We start from the raw sequence: 16,642 nt of genomic DNA, 5'->3' as shown, positions 1-16,642 counted from the left end.
CCATACATGCAGTTGAACTCCTAACCCAGTGTTTTTCAGATTTGGCCACTTCAAAATGTGTGGACTTCAACTCCCAGAATTCCCACTATCTTGGAATCTCTGGGAATGAATTCCTCCCCAAGAAACAGCATTTGGAAGAGAACAGAATAAAAAGAGTGCTTTGAAACATTTTCTGATTCTTGCCTAGGACGATGCATTTAAAATATGACTATGAAGGGGTATTTTTAAGAGACTGAAATATCTGCTGGAATAGTTTCATCACAATGGACATGGCATTATATCTGTTATTATGGGAACATGGATGATATGGAGAAGATAAAAAGAATCAACCCTTGATGAGTCATGGGCATAGCAATAGTAAAAGTAGTAAAACTCACTTTCAATTCCTAATTTCTCTCCCACCCTCATTTTAAAATTAATTCATTTAATATATCAGGAGTATAAATAAAATGAAAAGACACTGAAGATACTAAAAAGATACAGAAATTAAGGAAACAAAATATAATAATAAATACCCCCATTAAATGTTAAACTGATTTGGTTAGCACAGTATAAAAGTACTAACAAACATATAAACAGTAAGCAGCAAATTAGATTAGTAGGTATGTAATACCAGTAATTCTGTAGATAGTTTGGTTTGGAGCATGTCCATCCATCCATCCATCCATCCATCCATCCATCCATCCATCCATCCATCCATCCATCCATCCATCTCTATAATATTAGGAGCTAGGAATGGTTTCCAATTAGAATTAAATCCTGCATCAGATTTATTTTTTATGTAGAAAGTTATTTTTATCATGTCAACTCTTAAGGTCTTAGTATATAACAAAAATGTGGATAGATATTGTCTTTTACCAGATTTTTTTTTTCAACCTCCTTGTCTAGCTTTCCTGGTGATCTCTCTTCCAAATACTAGCCTTGCTTATCTTTTTTTTTGAGACCAGATAGGGTCGATTGTATTATGGAATAGATTGGTAAAATATTCTCAATAAGAATATTTATTTATTTCAGTTTATGTGGCCACCCATGTGGCTCAAGAAGGCTAATAACCAATTAAAAATAGCAAGTAATAGTAAAACAGTGCTGGCTTGTTCTGCAGTGTGTAGTTGAAGGATGAGTGATTCTTAGAGACTGACAGATAAAGGTACTCTGAACAAACATGGTTTTGATGGATACTAAGCAGCACAACGGTGATTAATTATGTATATTGTGCACACTGACAGATTGCCAAGATCTGACAGACACCATGTTAAAAGTAAAGTAAAAGGCAAATAAGTTCATGCCTTTTTGAACTCAATTTCCTTTTGCAAAGAAATCTCTCTCCTTAATCTCAAAAAGATAGTGGAGGGCAAGACTTCCACAGAAATGGAAAACCGGGAATCATTGTATTCTAGCACCTCGGTGCTAATCTCAAAGCCCTTCGAATTCTTCATCTATAATAAAACAGTATATTGCAGTTATGATTATTGGAAAAGATCTTCACTGCAGTGTCGGTCTGATAGAAAATTTACTTTGCTGAGGAATGCATTTTTTCAGCAGTTGAAAGTCCACAGAAGAACAATGTAATTAACACTATTGGTTATTATGAAGATTGATTATCAGCATTGTCCTTAATTAGGAGGTTATTTGCAAAAGTTTGCGGATGATTATAGAGCTTTAAAAAAGTCTGATTTTTTTTAAAAAAATGATTAAAACCAAGTAGCTGACCTAATTATTTTTTGTTGATAGGTATAACACCTTACCGAGCAGAAGAACTCTTAAAAATTCAAGATTAGTGAGTAAAAAGGATGATGTTCATGTCTGCATCATGTGTTTACGTGCCATCATGAATTATCAGGTAGCTGAATTTTAGAAATTCTTTGGTGGGTGAAGATTCTGAAACATGGCCATAATGTGGTTTCTTCTCGCAGTCAAAGGGGAAAAAAACCCCTCTCTTTAAGTTTTCTTTTATTAAAAATAGGAATTTCTATGACACATGAAAAAATATATACAGGTACTCCTTGACTGACAACTACAATTGAGCCCAAAATGTATGTTGCTAAGTGAGACATTTGGGAAGTGAGGTTTCCCCATTTTACGACCTTTCTTGTCACAGTTGTTAAGTAAATCACTGCAGTGATTAAGTTAGTAACCCAGTTGTTAAGTGAATCTGGCTTCCCCGTTGACCTTGCTTTTGTGTCAGAAGGTCACAAAAGGGGATCAGGTGACTCTGCGATACTGCAGCAGTCATAAATATGAGTCTGTTGCCAGGTGTCTGAGTTTTGATTATGTGACCATGGGGACACTGCAGTGGTCGTGTGTGAAAAACGGTCATAAGTCACTTTTGTCAGTGCCGTTGTAAGTTTGAACTGTCACTAAATGAACTGTTGTAAATCAAGGACTACCTGTATACAGGTAATTCTCCGTTAATGATGGTAATCGGGACCAGAATTTCCACATCTGTTCAATGTGGCCGTAAAGTGCAAATTTACATGATTGGTTTGTTAACTGCTGGAAATTCTGGCACATCTAGTTGTGGTTGTTAAGTTAATCCCGTGCCGTCATTTACACACAGCGTTAACGTGGTCCCCATTTGCGATCTTCTTCTGCCAGCTTCCCCACTGACTTTGCTTGTGGAAAGTCAGCAAAGTTGGCAGCAAATGATCAAATGACTGTGGGACCATGGCAGTGTCGTGAGTTCAGTCGCTGGACAAGCATTGTTAAGCAAGGACCAGCTTTATGCATCATTTCAGGCCTCAGAGCAGAAATATGTGCAGGGCGGGGAGAACCCACTTCTAAATAGTTGAAGCAAAGTAGATGTGCTCAATCAGAGTGCTATTTTGGGTGTTAGGGAGGAAGCAAGTGTCCATCCCCATCACAGTCATGATAGGCAGTAGCAGGGAAAGCTGCTTGTTTTTTGAGGAAAGAAAGGGACGTGTGATGACTGCTGTGTCTATTCATTGCAGTGTTTTAAAAATAAGTCATTTAATATATACTTATTGGCCATAGCAATAATTGATTTTGCTTGTTCTGTATAAAGAGGACAAAGCTAAGTAAAGATACGAAACATGGTAACAGATTGGGTATATACCTTTCACACATTCCAGTCTTTATGGATGCAGAGGTATCACCATGAATGTATGCTAAATTGCCCAGAGTTGCTTTTTATTTTTTTTTACATTTTTAGAAAAAAAAACGTTGCAACAGCTGAATTTGTTTTTTTATTTTAGTATGGCTTCAATATGGTTATGTCGCACCCCCATGCCGTTAACGAAATTGCACTAAGTCTGAACAACAAGAATCCCAGGTAAAAGTCTCTCTTGTCCTCATTTTTTAAATATGGCTATTGGTTTTTTTTTAATTAAAAAATCATTCTGCAAGAACTTTATATTTATATGCCGTTCTGTTTCTGATAGCTGTAATTTCAAAACTTTGTACTTTCTAGACATTAATAGGCCTAGGAATGATTTTGTAAGTTCTATTTGCATTCATGTAAAAACTTCAGGAGACTTTAGTGCAGGGCTTAAGAAAGTACTGAATAATTTGTAAATCTCTTTTTTTTTTTTAAGGTGTTGGCAGGATCGGCCTTTGAAAGAGCAACATTCAGAATATTGTTTTCAGGTGTCGCTGGGTCTCTCTTTCAAAAGCTGAGTCATCACGTTGTTCTAATGGGTTTTCTCTCCCTTTTCTGCACAGAACAAAGGCGTTGGTCTTAGAACTGCTGGCAGCTGTTTGTCTCGTACGAGGAGGGCACGAAATCATTTTGTCTGCCTTTGACAATTTTAAAGAGGTAAATCATTCAGTTGTGACAGAGGGAGCTTCCTACTTAGCACAAGTTCTCTGGTTAAGGTCTGTGGCAGCTTGGTGGTTGACCTTTGCCTCTAAAACAAGTAGTTCTTCATGTTGGACATATGGAAACCCAGTTTAAACACAGTCCCAAAAAAAGGCATCCTGATGAAAGTGAAGTTACTTTGCTTCGTAATGCACATTTGTTTATAAAAAAAAGGTTTATATCTCACTATCTTTCATATGCCAGCTCTTGATCAATCTTCTCTCAGTCGTTCACCCCTCTTTTGACCCACTTTGCAACCAAAATGAAAAGACAATTTCAGAAGAGAAATATATATTCCAGTATTTGGCTTTGGTTTTTTTCCCATTCACTTTAAATGCTAAAATTAAATTATTCAGGACTGCTGATTAGAAACAGATGAACATGTCATTATAAATGTTGTCTAATTTCTGTTTCAGAGCTAGAGTCCTAATTGCCCACTTCTACACTTATTTACTTTTAAGATAGCACAGATGATTGGTGCAAAAACCATTGGGAAAAGCTATGTAGGTGACTACAGGTGACTGTTTCTCTATATTTTGCTTCTGTCCTTTATAACTTCTTTTCCTTTCTTTCTTCCCTCTCATCTTCTCCCTCCCCTTTTTACCCCCTTGTCTCTCTAGTTCTAATTCTGTCTTCTGCATTTCCCTCTTCTGTTGCTTTCTGATTTTATACTTATTTTTCACTCTATTTTTTTGGGGGGGAGTTGTTTTTCCCAATCTTAAACTTTCCATTCTCTTTCCCCTCTTTCCTTTTTTCCCCCCATCTAAGATTACTTGTTCATTAAAGATGGCTTCTTCTTTGTCGCAAACTTCTTGTTCTGCAGACATTTCTTTTTGTTTCTCATAATTCCAAATCTCCGTTTCTAAAAACTGAAATATGAAGCCAAAAGAACCTCTCCCTTCTTGTGCATCTTCTTTGTACTTTTTAAGTTCCATTTTCAGTTCTTCTAAAAGTGGAGCCATTTAAAAAAGTTTTAAACAACCACCCGATTGATTTTAGTCATTCAAAACAATAACCAAGAATCCAGAAATCATCAAGTAATCCAAATAGTCCCGAGTTATATCTTCTTTTTTCTTTTTCGACTTTCTCTTCCTGGAGTTTTTGTTGCGATATTTCAGTTAGAATGTATCTTTTGGAAGTCTTGTTGAGATTTTGCTGTAAATTCTTTTTTAATTCCAGGCAGTCTCCTCCCTTCCAGATCCTGCCCTTTTATTCTTCCTCTCTCCTTTCCTGTTTTCAAAAGCTTTTAATTATCCAGAAATCTTTATTATTCCTTTGACTTTTTATTTTCAGCATTAAATGCCTATTGATGTCAAAGTGGATTTTTTTTCCAAATTCTTGCTTAAGTCTCTTAGCTGGCAGTATAGGAAAAGGAGAAAACCAAATCTTTTCCCTTCTCTCTCTCTTTTGCAGTTTAAAAATTTTCTTAGGGAACAATGTTATTGTTTTTTAACAGCTTCAATTCCAGGGTACCTTATTTGTTGCTTTTGCTGCTTGACCCAATCAACCCAAACTTTCTCTTCTTATCTTCCTCCTGCACATTCTTTTCCGGTCAAATTCTTCTTTGTGGTGGCCATTTCTGACCACCGCTGCAACTGCCTTCGGGAAAGGGAGTAATGGCCAGCTGAGGAGGAGAGATGCGGCTCTCCTCAACCCTGCTGGCAGTCTCCCCCCTCTTCACCACCTCTACGGGGTGGCTTAGCCCCAAAACCAGCCGGCTCGGGGCGCTCCAGCAGCGAGCACAGATCGAAGCCTCGGAGAGACAAGATTTCAGTCTGTCCCTGAAGAAGCTCAGACCGGAAGTCGGGATCCCTCTGTTTATTGAGAGAATACAACTGTGTTATGATAGGTGATTTAGTGACCATTTGGACTTATGGCGAACCTGAAACAGGGGACCCGGTTCCAAAGTTCTGATGGTCAGACATCTCCCTCTACAGTCATGTGAGTGAACTTTGGGCTCTTGGCCACAGGGCTGCATTAACAGCCGTTTGCAGCATCCTGTGGTCATGTGACCACATTCTACAACATTTTTGCCAAAAACGACTACCACATTCAACTGTAATGGGCAGATTTTCTTCTGTCAATGCCTGCCTGTGAATAAAATTCATGCAGATGCTGTTATTTCTTCTTTCTCACTTCTCACTGTATTGGACAATATTCAGTAACTGAGTGTTGTAGCCAGCACATTGTCCTAATGGCAGGGTAGGAATAGAGTGCTGGAGGATCATTTCCTCCGTAACAATTTTTTTTCAGTTTAAGTGCTGGAAAATTATAATATTGATGACATAGAAGAGAGAGGAGTTTCTCGAGAAAAGACATCTGGTTGTCCTACAAATGTTTAGGAAGAACTTTACATTTATTGCAGGAATATAGCTCGCCCAGAAAGGCATCTAAATATATTGTGATTGAAAAAAGTGTCTATTAATATATGTTTAATATATGTGTCTATTAATATATGTTCTCCCCTATCACAGACTTACATTTATTACACATCAGTATTGTTATCCATAGAGCGTCAAAAGAACAGGAAAGGTCTTTACTTTATTAGAATGATAAATGAAGACCTATTAACTTTTTATTTATGAACAACTGAATAGGCAGGAAGTCAAGCAGACATTTGGAACTGGTTCTAGTAGTTTAATCTAATTTAATCCTCCCTTTAAAACATCCTGGGATAAATAAATTACAAAAATATTGCAGTTATCTTAAATATTGTGACATGAGTTCATTTTTGTTTTATATCATCGTAATCAACCCTGCTGAAACTTCACAATACATTATATTCTTTTTTTTCATGAATATCTGGGCTTATATAAGTTCAATTTTGATTTTTTTTAATTAATAAAAATATTCTTCTTCCAGTGGTAAACCTTTTTAGTGAAGATGATATCCAGTCCCATATAATATTGCTAACTGTAATATTTTTATACATTATTTAATTCAGAAATTTAAATTTGGATTATTTTTAAAATAAAATATCATTAATAAAATAATTTCTCCCTGATAGAAACCTCGCACCCTCCAATAAAACCCCTATGACTTCTACTTGAAGGGGGTATAACATGTTAAATGCATAAATACACAAATACACCTGCCTGTAGCCAATGCTTCCCCCCCGCTTTTTTTTTTCAAATCAGGAGCATCAGTAATCCATTCCATGGTAGTTTTATAAACAAATAATAAGCGTATTTTAATTTTTAACAAATTCTAAATAAAAGACAAAAATATATTTAAGCTAATTGGAAAGATAGAAAAGTTGAGAGTTAAAAAAAGATTGACAACATATTCCGACTGCATGTCCTTCACAAAACAGGCAAGTATTTTTCCATTCTGCAGCAGAGAAAAAGTAAAGAATGGAGAACAGTTTTGCTGCCCCAGTGTTATTATATATAAAAATATTCCCTGGAATTTTTGTGTTAATCAGAACGCTTGGATTTTTGTTCCTTGAGTTGTTTCCAGTCCTGAAACACAAGGAGTAAAGATTGATTACTTACTAAAGTTGATGTAAAATAAGCTATGGTATGTCTATATCTTCTGATTAACTCCAGACCAAAATATCGTTTGTTCTATATTTGGTTAACGTAATTGTAAATAAATGATGATTCCTAGCTTCATGATTGAGGAATCTGTGCATAAGCCAACTAATCAGCCTCTGTGGTTAAGTATAATGTGTGAAAACAGTCATTGCGATAGGTATCAGTTAGGGGCATTTTAGTACATTATTTCGTATACACAGCTCTGTTTAGCTTCTTTATCAACTTTTGATTTTTTGAAAATTCTGTCCATTGTATCTGACATAAAGTAAAAATGTTCAAAGATATAAATTAGATCAGTATGTTTTATGAAGTGGCCCTTTTCTGTTTTTCATGACCTTGTGGTGCCCATCAACCCATTTTATCTTCAGATAAGATAAAGGTAGAAATAAGTGGTTGCCATTCTCAATATAACTGCTTGGAAGAAAATTACACTGAAATGGTCAGAGATGACCCAGATACCATTAACATTGTGAAGCATCAGGATGTTGAGTCAGTGATAGTAAGTTTCCGAAGATCAGCTCATGGATTTTAGCTCTTAGTTTTTCCTTCTTGCTTCTCCCAAAGCACATAAAAGGATATTCTTGAATCTGGGATTGATACAGAGATGAATAGAGATTTAAACTATGAAGTGTAAGTCAGGAGAAGAATTTACTGCCAACGAGCTTTATCTTTGTGGATCATTAAGTGTAGATATTTAATTTTAGGATTTTAGAACCAGTACATAAGACCTGAGCCAATTTCTGAAGTTGTAATCTGTAATTGATATGGCCAATTTATTTTTCTTTTGAAAAAAATCAATTAAAACAGAAAAGGTTTTCAGCCTAGTAAATTACTCTTTGCCTAAGCAGAAATGTCAAGAAAATTGGACTTTTGTTGCTTCAACAAACTGTTAGGACTTCATGGCAATCTATAAGAAACATTCTCTCGAAACAGCCCACCCCTGGAGTAAAATTGGCGGATTACACCAGACCATTATGTTAAGAATAAAAAGGGATTATTGTGAAATCACCAGTGGGGGGAAGGGTAGGGAAGGAGGGACAGAGAGATAGAGAAAATATTTAGTAAATGTTTAAATAAGCAATTTAACAATGGGTCATTTTAACACTTTCATATGTTGGGATTTCTTCCCCACCTTCAGGTATTGTTAGTAACAGCTAGGGAAAAGTATTGAAGCATGGCTGCCCATTTGGTCTCCTATTTCTTTATGACACACACATGATCCAAGTATTTCAAATTGCAGTATCAGATTGCCACATTCACACAAAATCTCATTCCACATCATTCAGCACACTTAACAATCACAACAGTTGTTTTGCCCAAATATAAAAGCAATTCATACCAGGTATTATTACTCCTTATATTATTTTTGGCAGGTGCATGTTGGTCTATATCTCTTGTGAAAAAGAACTTATTGAAAATATTATGTGCCATATTTAAATAGGCAATTGTAATTCTGTTTTCATTAAGATTCCAATTCCAAACATATTTACTAAAAAGGAACTTGCATTGAAATTTTGCTCTCAATTTAGTATACTTAAATACATGTCAAAATATATACAACTGAGTAAATAAGTAAGTAAGTAAATAAATAAAATAAACTGAAGGAAGGAAAATGTTGTGTTTAAGGTTACAGTTCAGTCTAATAATTAATTATGCATATAATAATTTCTAGAAGTTGTAATACATATGATAATCCAATTATTTTGGAACAAATAAATTATTTCATGCTGAATTCTGGAGTCTAATAAGAACAGCAGGGACCTTATGCCCGGAAACTTAATTTTATTGGGAAAAATGGTTAATTTTCTTTCTCCTATTTTACTCAGCAATTGATGAAATAATATATTTGTTAAAGCCAGGGTTAAGAATGGTTTCCTAAGTACCTACAGTTAAAATGAACACTAAAATAAAAATCTATAATCTCTAAAAAGAATTCTAAAAAAATAATCAGGGGTAGTCAACAACATCAGAATGGTGTTGAACTAGGCAATAAAAAAACAGCACAGGGGCATTGGATGACACTTACAAGAGACAGAAAATGAGATGGGGTTCATTTTTCTGTCCCACCCACTGCCCCCCCCCGTCTCTATTATAAGTAGTCGAAGATGGACACTAAAGCTTCTCATCTCTTCCATACGGCAAGGGAATATGTGTGGATACAGCCTGGAAACTCATTTTGGAATGCAAAACGTACTGTATATGTAAAAAGCTGCTTTCTGTCTATGCATGTAAATGTACGATGTACAAAGGATGTTTGCTTCCCTGTTTATTGTTTTTGTTTTATTAAAAACATACAGAGGTGCACAAAAGTAATTGAGAGGCACCGTTGTTATTGGATTGTTTTCCTGTTTTTTGTTTTTTGTTTTGTCTTGTGTACGGGCTTATCAAAGTCAGTGTGATTGGAACAGCATCTAAATTGGAGTAAGTAAGTAAATAAATAAATACTGGTTTCTAAAAGGGTTACAAACCATACACTTGAGAATGTTTTGACAAATATTGGGATATTTAAAGACACTGGTCTGAAATGGCATTTTTAGATGATAATTCCTTATGTTCTCTTGTAACATAGTCAACAGTTGCAAATGATATTTTGTTTCTCCCTTGGACTTAAAGTTAATCCGAATAAATGCGAATTTAAGTAAAAAAAATATTACTAAGTATGTGAATTGAAGGCTTTTTCTTTTGGAACTGGACTATAGTTTGATGATGATGTTATCCATTCAGTCAGGTCCAGCTCTTGGCGATTCTATGGGCCAGATCTTGCCACACCGTCCGATCATGCACTACTTCTCTGAGTTTTTCTGCTCTGGCTGGTGTCAGCTTTGATGGTGTCCAGGGATCATGTTCTTTGGTGGCCTGGTTTCCTTTTATCGCTTCCTAGCCTTAATGGATGAACCAGTTGTCAATATCTATTTGTCCAGGGCAACATTCCTTTTAATTCTGTATATTTCTATGTTAAAATGGTTTGATGATGTTATAGCATGTTTCCTAATGAATTGATGCATAGTAGAATCACTCTGCAATTTCTTTTCAGGTTTGTGGGGAAAAACAGCGGTTTGAGAAGTTGATGGAACATTTTCGAAATGAAGATAATAATATAGATTTCATGGTAGGTGTGTGCATACATTTTGTTTACAAATGTGTGACTTCTCCCTCAGCTTTCATATTCTGGGCCATATTCCTTTCCCGCCCCCAGGTTATCAAGTTCTCTTTTGAAGCGAGAGGAACACAATTCTAATACACAATATGAACTCTGCTATCAATGGAACGGTGACTAAATGGGCCTAAAAACAGGGGAAGGGGAAGAAAGAGCATTTGGAGTAGAAGAATGAAAATGAATGTCCTTCTGTCATACTTCAAGAAGTATTAAGCATGTGAATATTTGTCTTTCTTCAGCCAAGCATCCAGCCAACCTTTTCTGAACAAAGAAGCTAAGCACTAACCGTGGTGTTAACACTTGGAGGGGAGACCTCAAGGGAATAAATAGCAGGGTTGTAAGCTAGATCGGAAAGACAAAAAACATCATAGAAGAATATTGCTGCTAAGAACATTACATAGACAAATCCACGAAGTCACTTGGAGTAAAAATCAACTTGAAGGAGACTTGACATTATTATCTTTGTATTAGATTAAACTTCAGAACCTATTCAGTAGTTTGCTGGGATATTCCCTTGCCTTTCTTTGTAATAGTTGGTGGAAAATTGGGAGCAAAGAAATCTAAGTAGTTACATTTCTCCCAGCAGTATAGTGCCTAAAATAAGACAAGGTGAATAATCCTGGCATTCTTAAGAACAGCACATTATGCTGTTATTTGCAAAATAAAGGCTTTAAATTACCATTGAGATATATTTTTACAATATATAGAAGAATTAGGAAACTGGCATCTTGGGTTTAAGTTATCATTTGCATATCTTGATTGATTTATCAATTTCATTTACCTTCCTTGCTGTGATTCAATGCAATGGTTTTGTGGAAGGTATGGTTGAGAATTAATGGCACATGCTTGGATACTATGGTAAGTTCATGTGTAGGTATGAAGCAAACGTGCTGTATGCCAGAAAAATCTAGAACATTGTATTATAATCTCCTGAGCCCTCTTTCATTATGTAACCATTTTAGTTTCTAATTTTTTTCTGGGGGTTCTTTCATATTGCAGAAACTTGAGCAATTAGGGTGACATGTCAGTGAAATGATCTCTTTAAACTGTTTTTAGCCAGACATGAATCCTGGACAGCTCTTTTCATGATACAAAGAACAGAAGGAGATCTTGAAGAGACCCAGCTGTTCTTGTCAAGCCAGTGAGCTTGACAGAGTGCTTTTAAAACACTCCAGATACTTTGCTTCAGTAGCCAATAGCCCCTACTCCTTACTGAGGTGTATGATTAGTGTGGAAATCTGGATTTGACCATAGCGCCACCCCGCTCCCCCAGTAGCTACTTACTTGATCAAGACCATTTTTTGCTGTAGTGGTTTGCATCAAGTCAGGTTTCAGATTTGCAGCCAAAGCTAGCAAAATGAAATGCGAGCTTTGATGACAGGAAGTTTAAAGACCTGTCATTGCTTACTGCGTCAAGAAAAGTAACATCCTGACTTATAGAAACTTTTGAATTATTCTGTCATGCCTCATTTCCATTGTTCTCTACAGCTGTCCTATAGTTAGAGAAATAGAAAAATGTTTTTTTTTCCAATGATTTTTACCTCAGGGCTATGCTTCTTGATTTTTTTTTTTTGGACCCTGCTGTCTTGCTCAGCTGAATATATTTAGGTCGAAGCGCCTGAGGTTTAGAACTTTGAATTATTCCTGCGAGTATTAGTTATCATTTGTTCAGTGTTGCTGCAGAATTATAAAACACACATGGTGTTTCACTTGTACTTCATAAAATGTAATGATTAATGGACATCAGAAGGTTCCTAGGAGAAGGTCTTGTTGAATACATCTCCATTATGGGATATATTGAATGGATTTGATTCGCCCTTTGCTCAGGAATCCACTTTCCAACGTGGAATTACAGCCATACAGTAATTCCAACTGGAAGAGCAAAATATCATTTGGAAAGCGATGAATTGCGCATAACACTTTTCAGGGAGCCCTTAAAACCAAACAAGTCTTTTTATGGGATCAGGTAGCTTGGAATCTGGATCCGGGCACAGCCTAGATAAATATTATTTCTGCAAGGATTCTTTAACTGCATTTGTATAATTTTGCTTCTCTCTATCCTTGCCTAAATCTTAGATGTAACCTTGGAGTTGTGGTGAGATCAAAAAAATATATAGGGCATCTTATTATGACAATTTTTTTCTCTTGGCAGGTGGCGTGCATGCAGTTCATTAACATAGTAGTACACTCGGTAGAAGATATGAATTTCAGAGTTCATCTCCAGTATGAATTTACAAAGCTAGGCCTTGATGAATATCTGGATGTAAGTACATTCAGCTTTGGATTATTCTGTGTCCTTTAGAAATGGGGACTATTGTGATATTTAGACTATTGAGACTATTAGGCATTGCACTCGGATCTGATCATACAGAGAGATAATTGGCACTTGCCATATTAAGAACCACAGGGAGGCCTTTTGTTTTTACATTATTCCAGGTAGTCCTCGACTTAGGATCACAATCGAGCCCAAAATTTCTATTAAGTGAGATATTTCTTAAGGGAGTTTTGCCCCATTTTACGACCTTCCTTGACACAGTTGTTAAGTGAACCATTGCAGTTGATAAGTTAGTAACCCAGTTGTTAAGTGCATCTGGCTTCCCCATTGGCTTTGCTTGTCAGAAGGTCACAAAAGGTGATCACATGACTCCAGGACATTGCAACTGTCATAAATATGAATCAGTTGCCAAGCTTCTGAATTTTGATCCTATGATTATGGGGATGCTGCAAAGGTCATAACCATGAAAATGGTCATAAGTCACTTTTTTCAGTGCCATTGTAACTTTGAACAGTCACTAAATGAACTATTGTAAGTCGAGGACTACCTGAATTATTTTCAGCAATTGCCAAGTGTTGACCATTCTTAAATACAATCATATTATAAAAATAATCCCATAAACAGACAACTCTAAAATCACATACCACACTTTCCTGTTCTTACAAAGAGTGGAGGATGGAGTTTTAAATAGTTGTTTAAATTTTTGCATTAGTAAAAAGGATGCACCTTGTGCAGTATTATATCTTATATTCTATCAGATACTTGTTTTAAGCTGCCTTTTTAAAAAAAATATTGCTGTTAAAAAGCAGTTACAATAGTGGACAAGCTATATGATTTCTCCTTCTTCAAAAATCATCATTATGGGCTCCTTATTTTCTGTTGTTCCTTTCTCATTGATGCTGTGATACCTCTTCACGTCCTATGGATCACTCATCTGGGTAACTGGTGCTCTTTTTTATGTGTTGAATGTTCAGTGTTTTTACTCCATCTGTGAACTTACAGAGTGGGTCTCTGCATTTTATAAGGAAGTGACTCGCCACCCATTTACAGTGCCAAGAGAAGTGAATGAAACCATATGTTGCACAGACTTGTGTTGTAGGGAACTATGTATTACGTGCATCTCCTCTTCGCTGATTGCTGCTGATGTAGTTGGCTACATTTCAAGAGTACTAGTAATTCCCCATGCTTCTTGTGCTGATCATTCTTTTCAGAAAGAAGTGTTAGAACATGCTCAGTCATTGTCTTCTGAGCATTTCGCTCATTGCTGTCCCTGTTGTTGAGCTACAAAACTCAGTTGATAACTGCCTTCTTGGTAGCAGTGATTTAGAGGGAATAATAATAAGCAGTAATATAGGCAAATACAATACGGCTGTGACTGAGAAACGACAGTCAAGAGGAACTCATAACTTAATTAACTTTGTCTTAACACAGATACTCTCAAATATACTTTCAATAATATATTACAAACTTTAGAAATCACTTAAGCATTATATATGAAGGAAAATACTTTTTAAAACTTTAGATTAAGACATTCTTTCAATTACAAATATCAAAGTGATAAAAAGTTTTTTAAAAGTTTAGAGTTAGTATATATATAAGAAGAAGAAAAATTACTCTATGAGGGTAGCTTGGAGGGAGTGATTTAATAAAAATGTAATAGTGAATTTTAAAGTATGCATGTTCAGAGGAAGATAAAAAAGATGTATTAGAAAGTTTTGATTTCAGAAATGTTTTTAAAGAAAAGTTTAGTGTTTTATAATGGATGATAAAAGTGTTTTTACCTTTAAGGTTAAAGAATCTGAAAGAATACAGTGAATGTTGTTAATATACATGGTGAAAGTTTATAAAGATTAGTAAGTGCAAATAGAAATACATATTATTTCCACAGCAAGGAATACGAAGCAGGAATGGTTAAATTGATTGTTTTATTCAAAGAGGAGAATATATTTAATTATGATTTTTTATTGGGATATCATTTCTGGATTTTTTGCTTGTGATGAAAAAAAAAGAGGTACACGTAACTTCAGAAGTTCATTCATTCATTTGAAAGCCACATAATACAACATAAGTAGAATATATTGATCTTTCTCATTATGTCCTTCATCATTTCTCTCCCCACATCACTTCCCTCATATTTTTTATTTTAGTCTTTTGCAACCTGGTTGCTCTCCAGATTTGGTGGACCTGACTTCTAAATGAAATGTTATGATAGCATATACTTTGGCATACTGGTTGGGAATTTCAGAGTTGGAAGCCTGGCACATAAAGGGAGCATTAACTGACAGTGGCTAACCAGGGTTTCAAATGAGGTTGTTCTCCCATCCTAGTACATGCTGATAATTTGTATCTGGGAATGGGACCCTCTCTAGAAAAAGTATGTGCTGTAATTCTGAACTGCAGCCTAGAGAGGGATTGGCAAATCCTTCTTTTTGTTTTCTTAAAAGAATGTGGATTTTGATCTGGATCTCCATTTTACACTTACATGGTTTTAAGTGAATGATTCATAATAGAAAGTTTGCATAGTTTATCTAAACATCTTTTGGTGAATCATTTGGTGAATTATTTTGTCACAGAAACTACCCTAAGACAGCTTGACCTTTGTTTTTCAGGCATTGCTTGTGAAGATTAAGATAAACGTAAAGTCTACAGTTCAAAGAGGAAAATATTCCATCATGTAATATTATATGATTCATGCTATTAGTTATTTTCTTTTTTCATCTTGTCAGAAACAGGACTTGAGAAACTGGGTTCAGAAGAACAGTATTATAGCTGCCTTCAGTTTTTGGAAAAACAGCAGATAGATATACATCCAACAAATAAATAAAATTGTTGTGCAATAAATTTAAGCTGGTGTAAGACTTTGGCATAATAGAGGCCTATCTCAAAGACTCCCTGATAATCTGTTGTCATGATGGTCTCTGTGCCACACACATTAGATGTTTCTCCACACTTCTGTAGTTCTCTTTGAGACAATCTGTAGCTGAATTATACGTTGTGAACTCAGACAAACTTCTCCCCTAAATGTGGCTGAAAGAATGTTCCTTCTTCTTTTTTTCCCCTCCTGGATATTTGCTTCAGTCAACTAGTTTCTCATGAAGTAGTATTGATTGCTGTTCTTTTTGTTATGTGTTTCATTAAAAAGAGCTGCTTCTATGTGCATTTTTGGAATTTCAAGGATTTTATTTGGCTGCAGTAGTTCCACAGAGTGATAGCACAGTCTTATTTATGCCCTGCTCACCTACGAGATCAGTTCTGTTGGTAGGAGGTTTGGGGTGCCTGCAGTTCTTAAACCACCTGCCAAATCATCAGAAAGTCAGGACTTTTCCTTGCTAGAGGAAATTTGCTTTACAGAATCCTTTCCTTTATTTTGTTGATGTTTCTTTGAGTCCTTTTCAAGTCTAGTCTTTGTGGTTCTAGCTTAATATTTATGTTTTAGATATCTACATTTTTTTCTGCCTTCCATCAGTTGGTTCATTGGCACTATGTGAACTCAAGGATATAATTATTGTATATTTTGCTCCATAAGATGCCCTTCTGTGTCTTCTAAAAGTGACTGGAAATGTCTTATGGAGCGAATATTGCCAAAGCCCCGCCCACTCATTGGGCCATTTTCGGCCTCCGTGTGCCCTGTTTTCGGCATCTGCATGTCCCGTTTTTGGCATCCACTTTTGGCCTCTGCACACCCCCTTTTCAGTCTCCGCACATCCCGTTTTTGGCTCGTTCCAGGCGGCGGGGATCCCCGCCTATCACTGCCTCCACATGCCCCATTTTCAGCCTCTGCATGTCCCGTTTCAGGTGGTGGGGATCGCCGTTGCCAATTGTCGCCGTCAAATCCCTGCTGCCTGGAATGGGCCGAAAAC

At 36.0% G+C, this 16,642-nt stretch overlaps 1 protein-coding gene across 9 annotated transcripts in view; it reads left to right on the top strand.

The window, feature by feature from the left end:
- The window catches only part of FMNL2 (formin like 2), a 191,397-nt gene that overhangs the window by 139,090 nt on the left and 35,665 nt on the right, over positions 1–16,642 (top strand). For all 9 annotated transcript variants that reach the window (XM_026697219.2, XM_026697220.2, XM_087920208.1 and 6 more), the window contains exons 7-11: positions 1,732–1,840; positions 3,213–3,289; positions 3,679–3,772; positions 10,385–10,459; positions 12,660–12,770. In XM_026697219.2, coding sequence (XP_026553004.1) covers positions 1,732–1,840; positions 3,213–3,289; positions 3,679–3,772; positions 10,385–10,459; positions 12,660–12,770 — 466 coding nt within the window. The remainder of the gene's footprint in view (positions 1–1,731; positions 1,841–3,212; positions 3,290–3,678; positions 3,773–10,384; positions 10,460–12,659; positions 12,771–16,642) is intronic.

This window comes from Pseudonaja textilis, chromosome 1 (assembly GCF_049901715.1).
Source record: "Pseudonaja textilis isolate UNSWEBS1 chromosome 1, rPseTex1.2, whole genome shotgun sequence".
NCBI lineage: Eukaryota > Metazoa > Chordata > Lepidosauria > Squamata > Elapidae > Pseudonaja > Pseudonaja textilis.
This window is presented reverse-complemented; position numbering and strand designations above follow the sequence as displayed.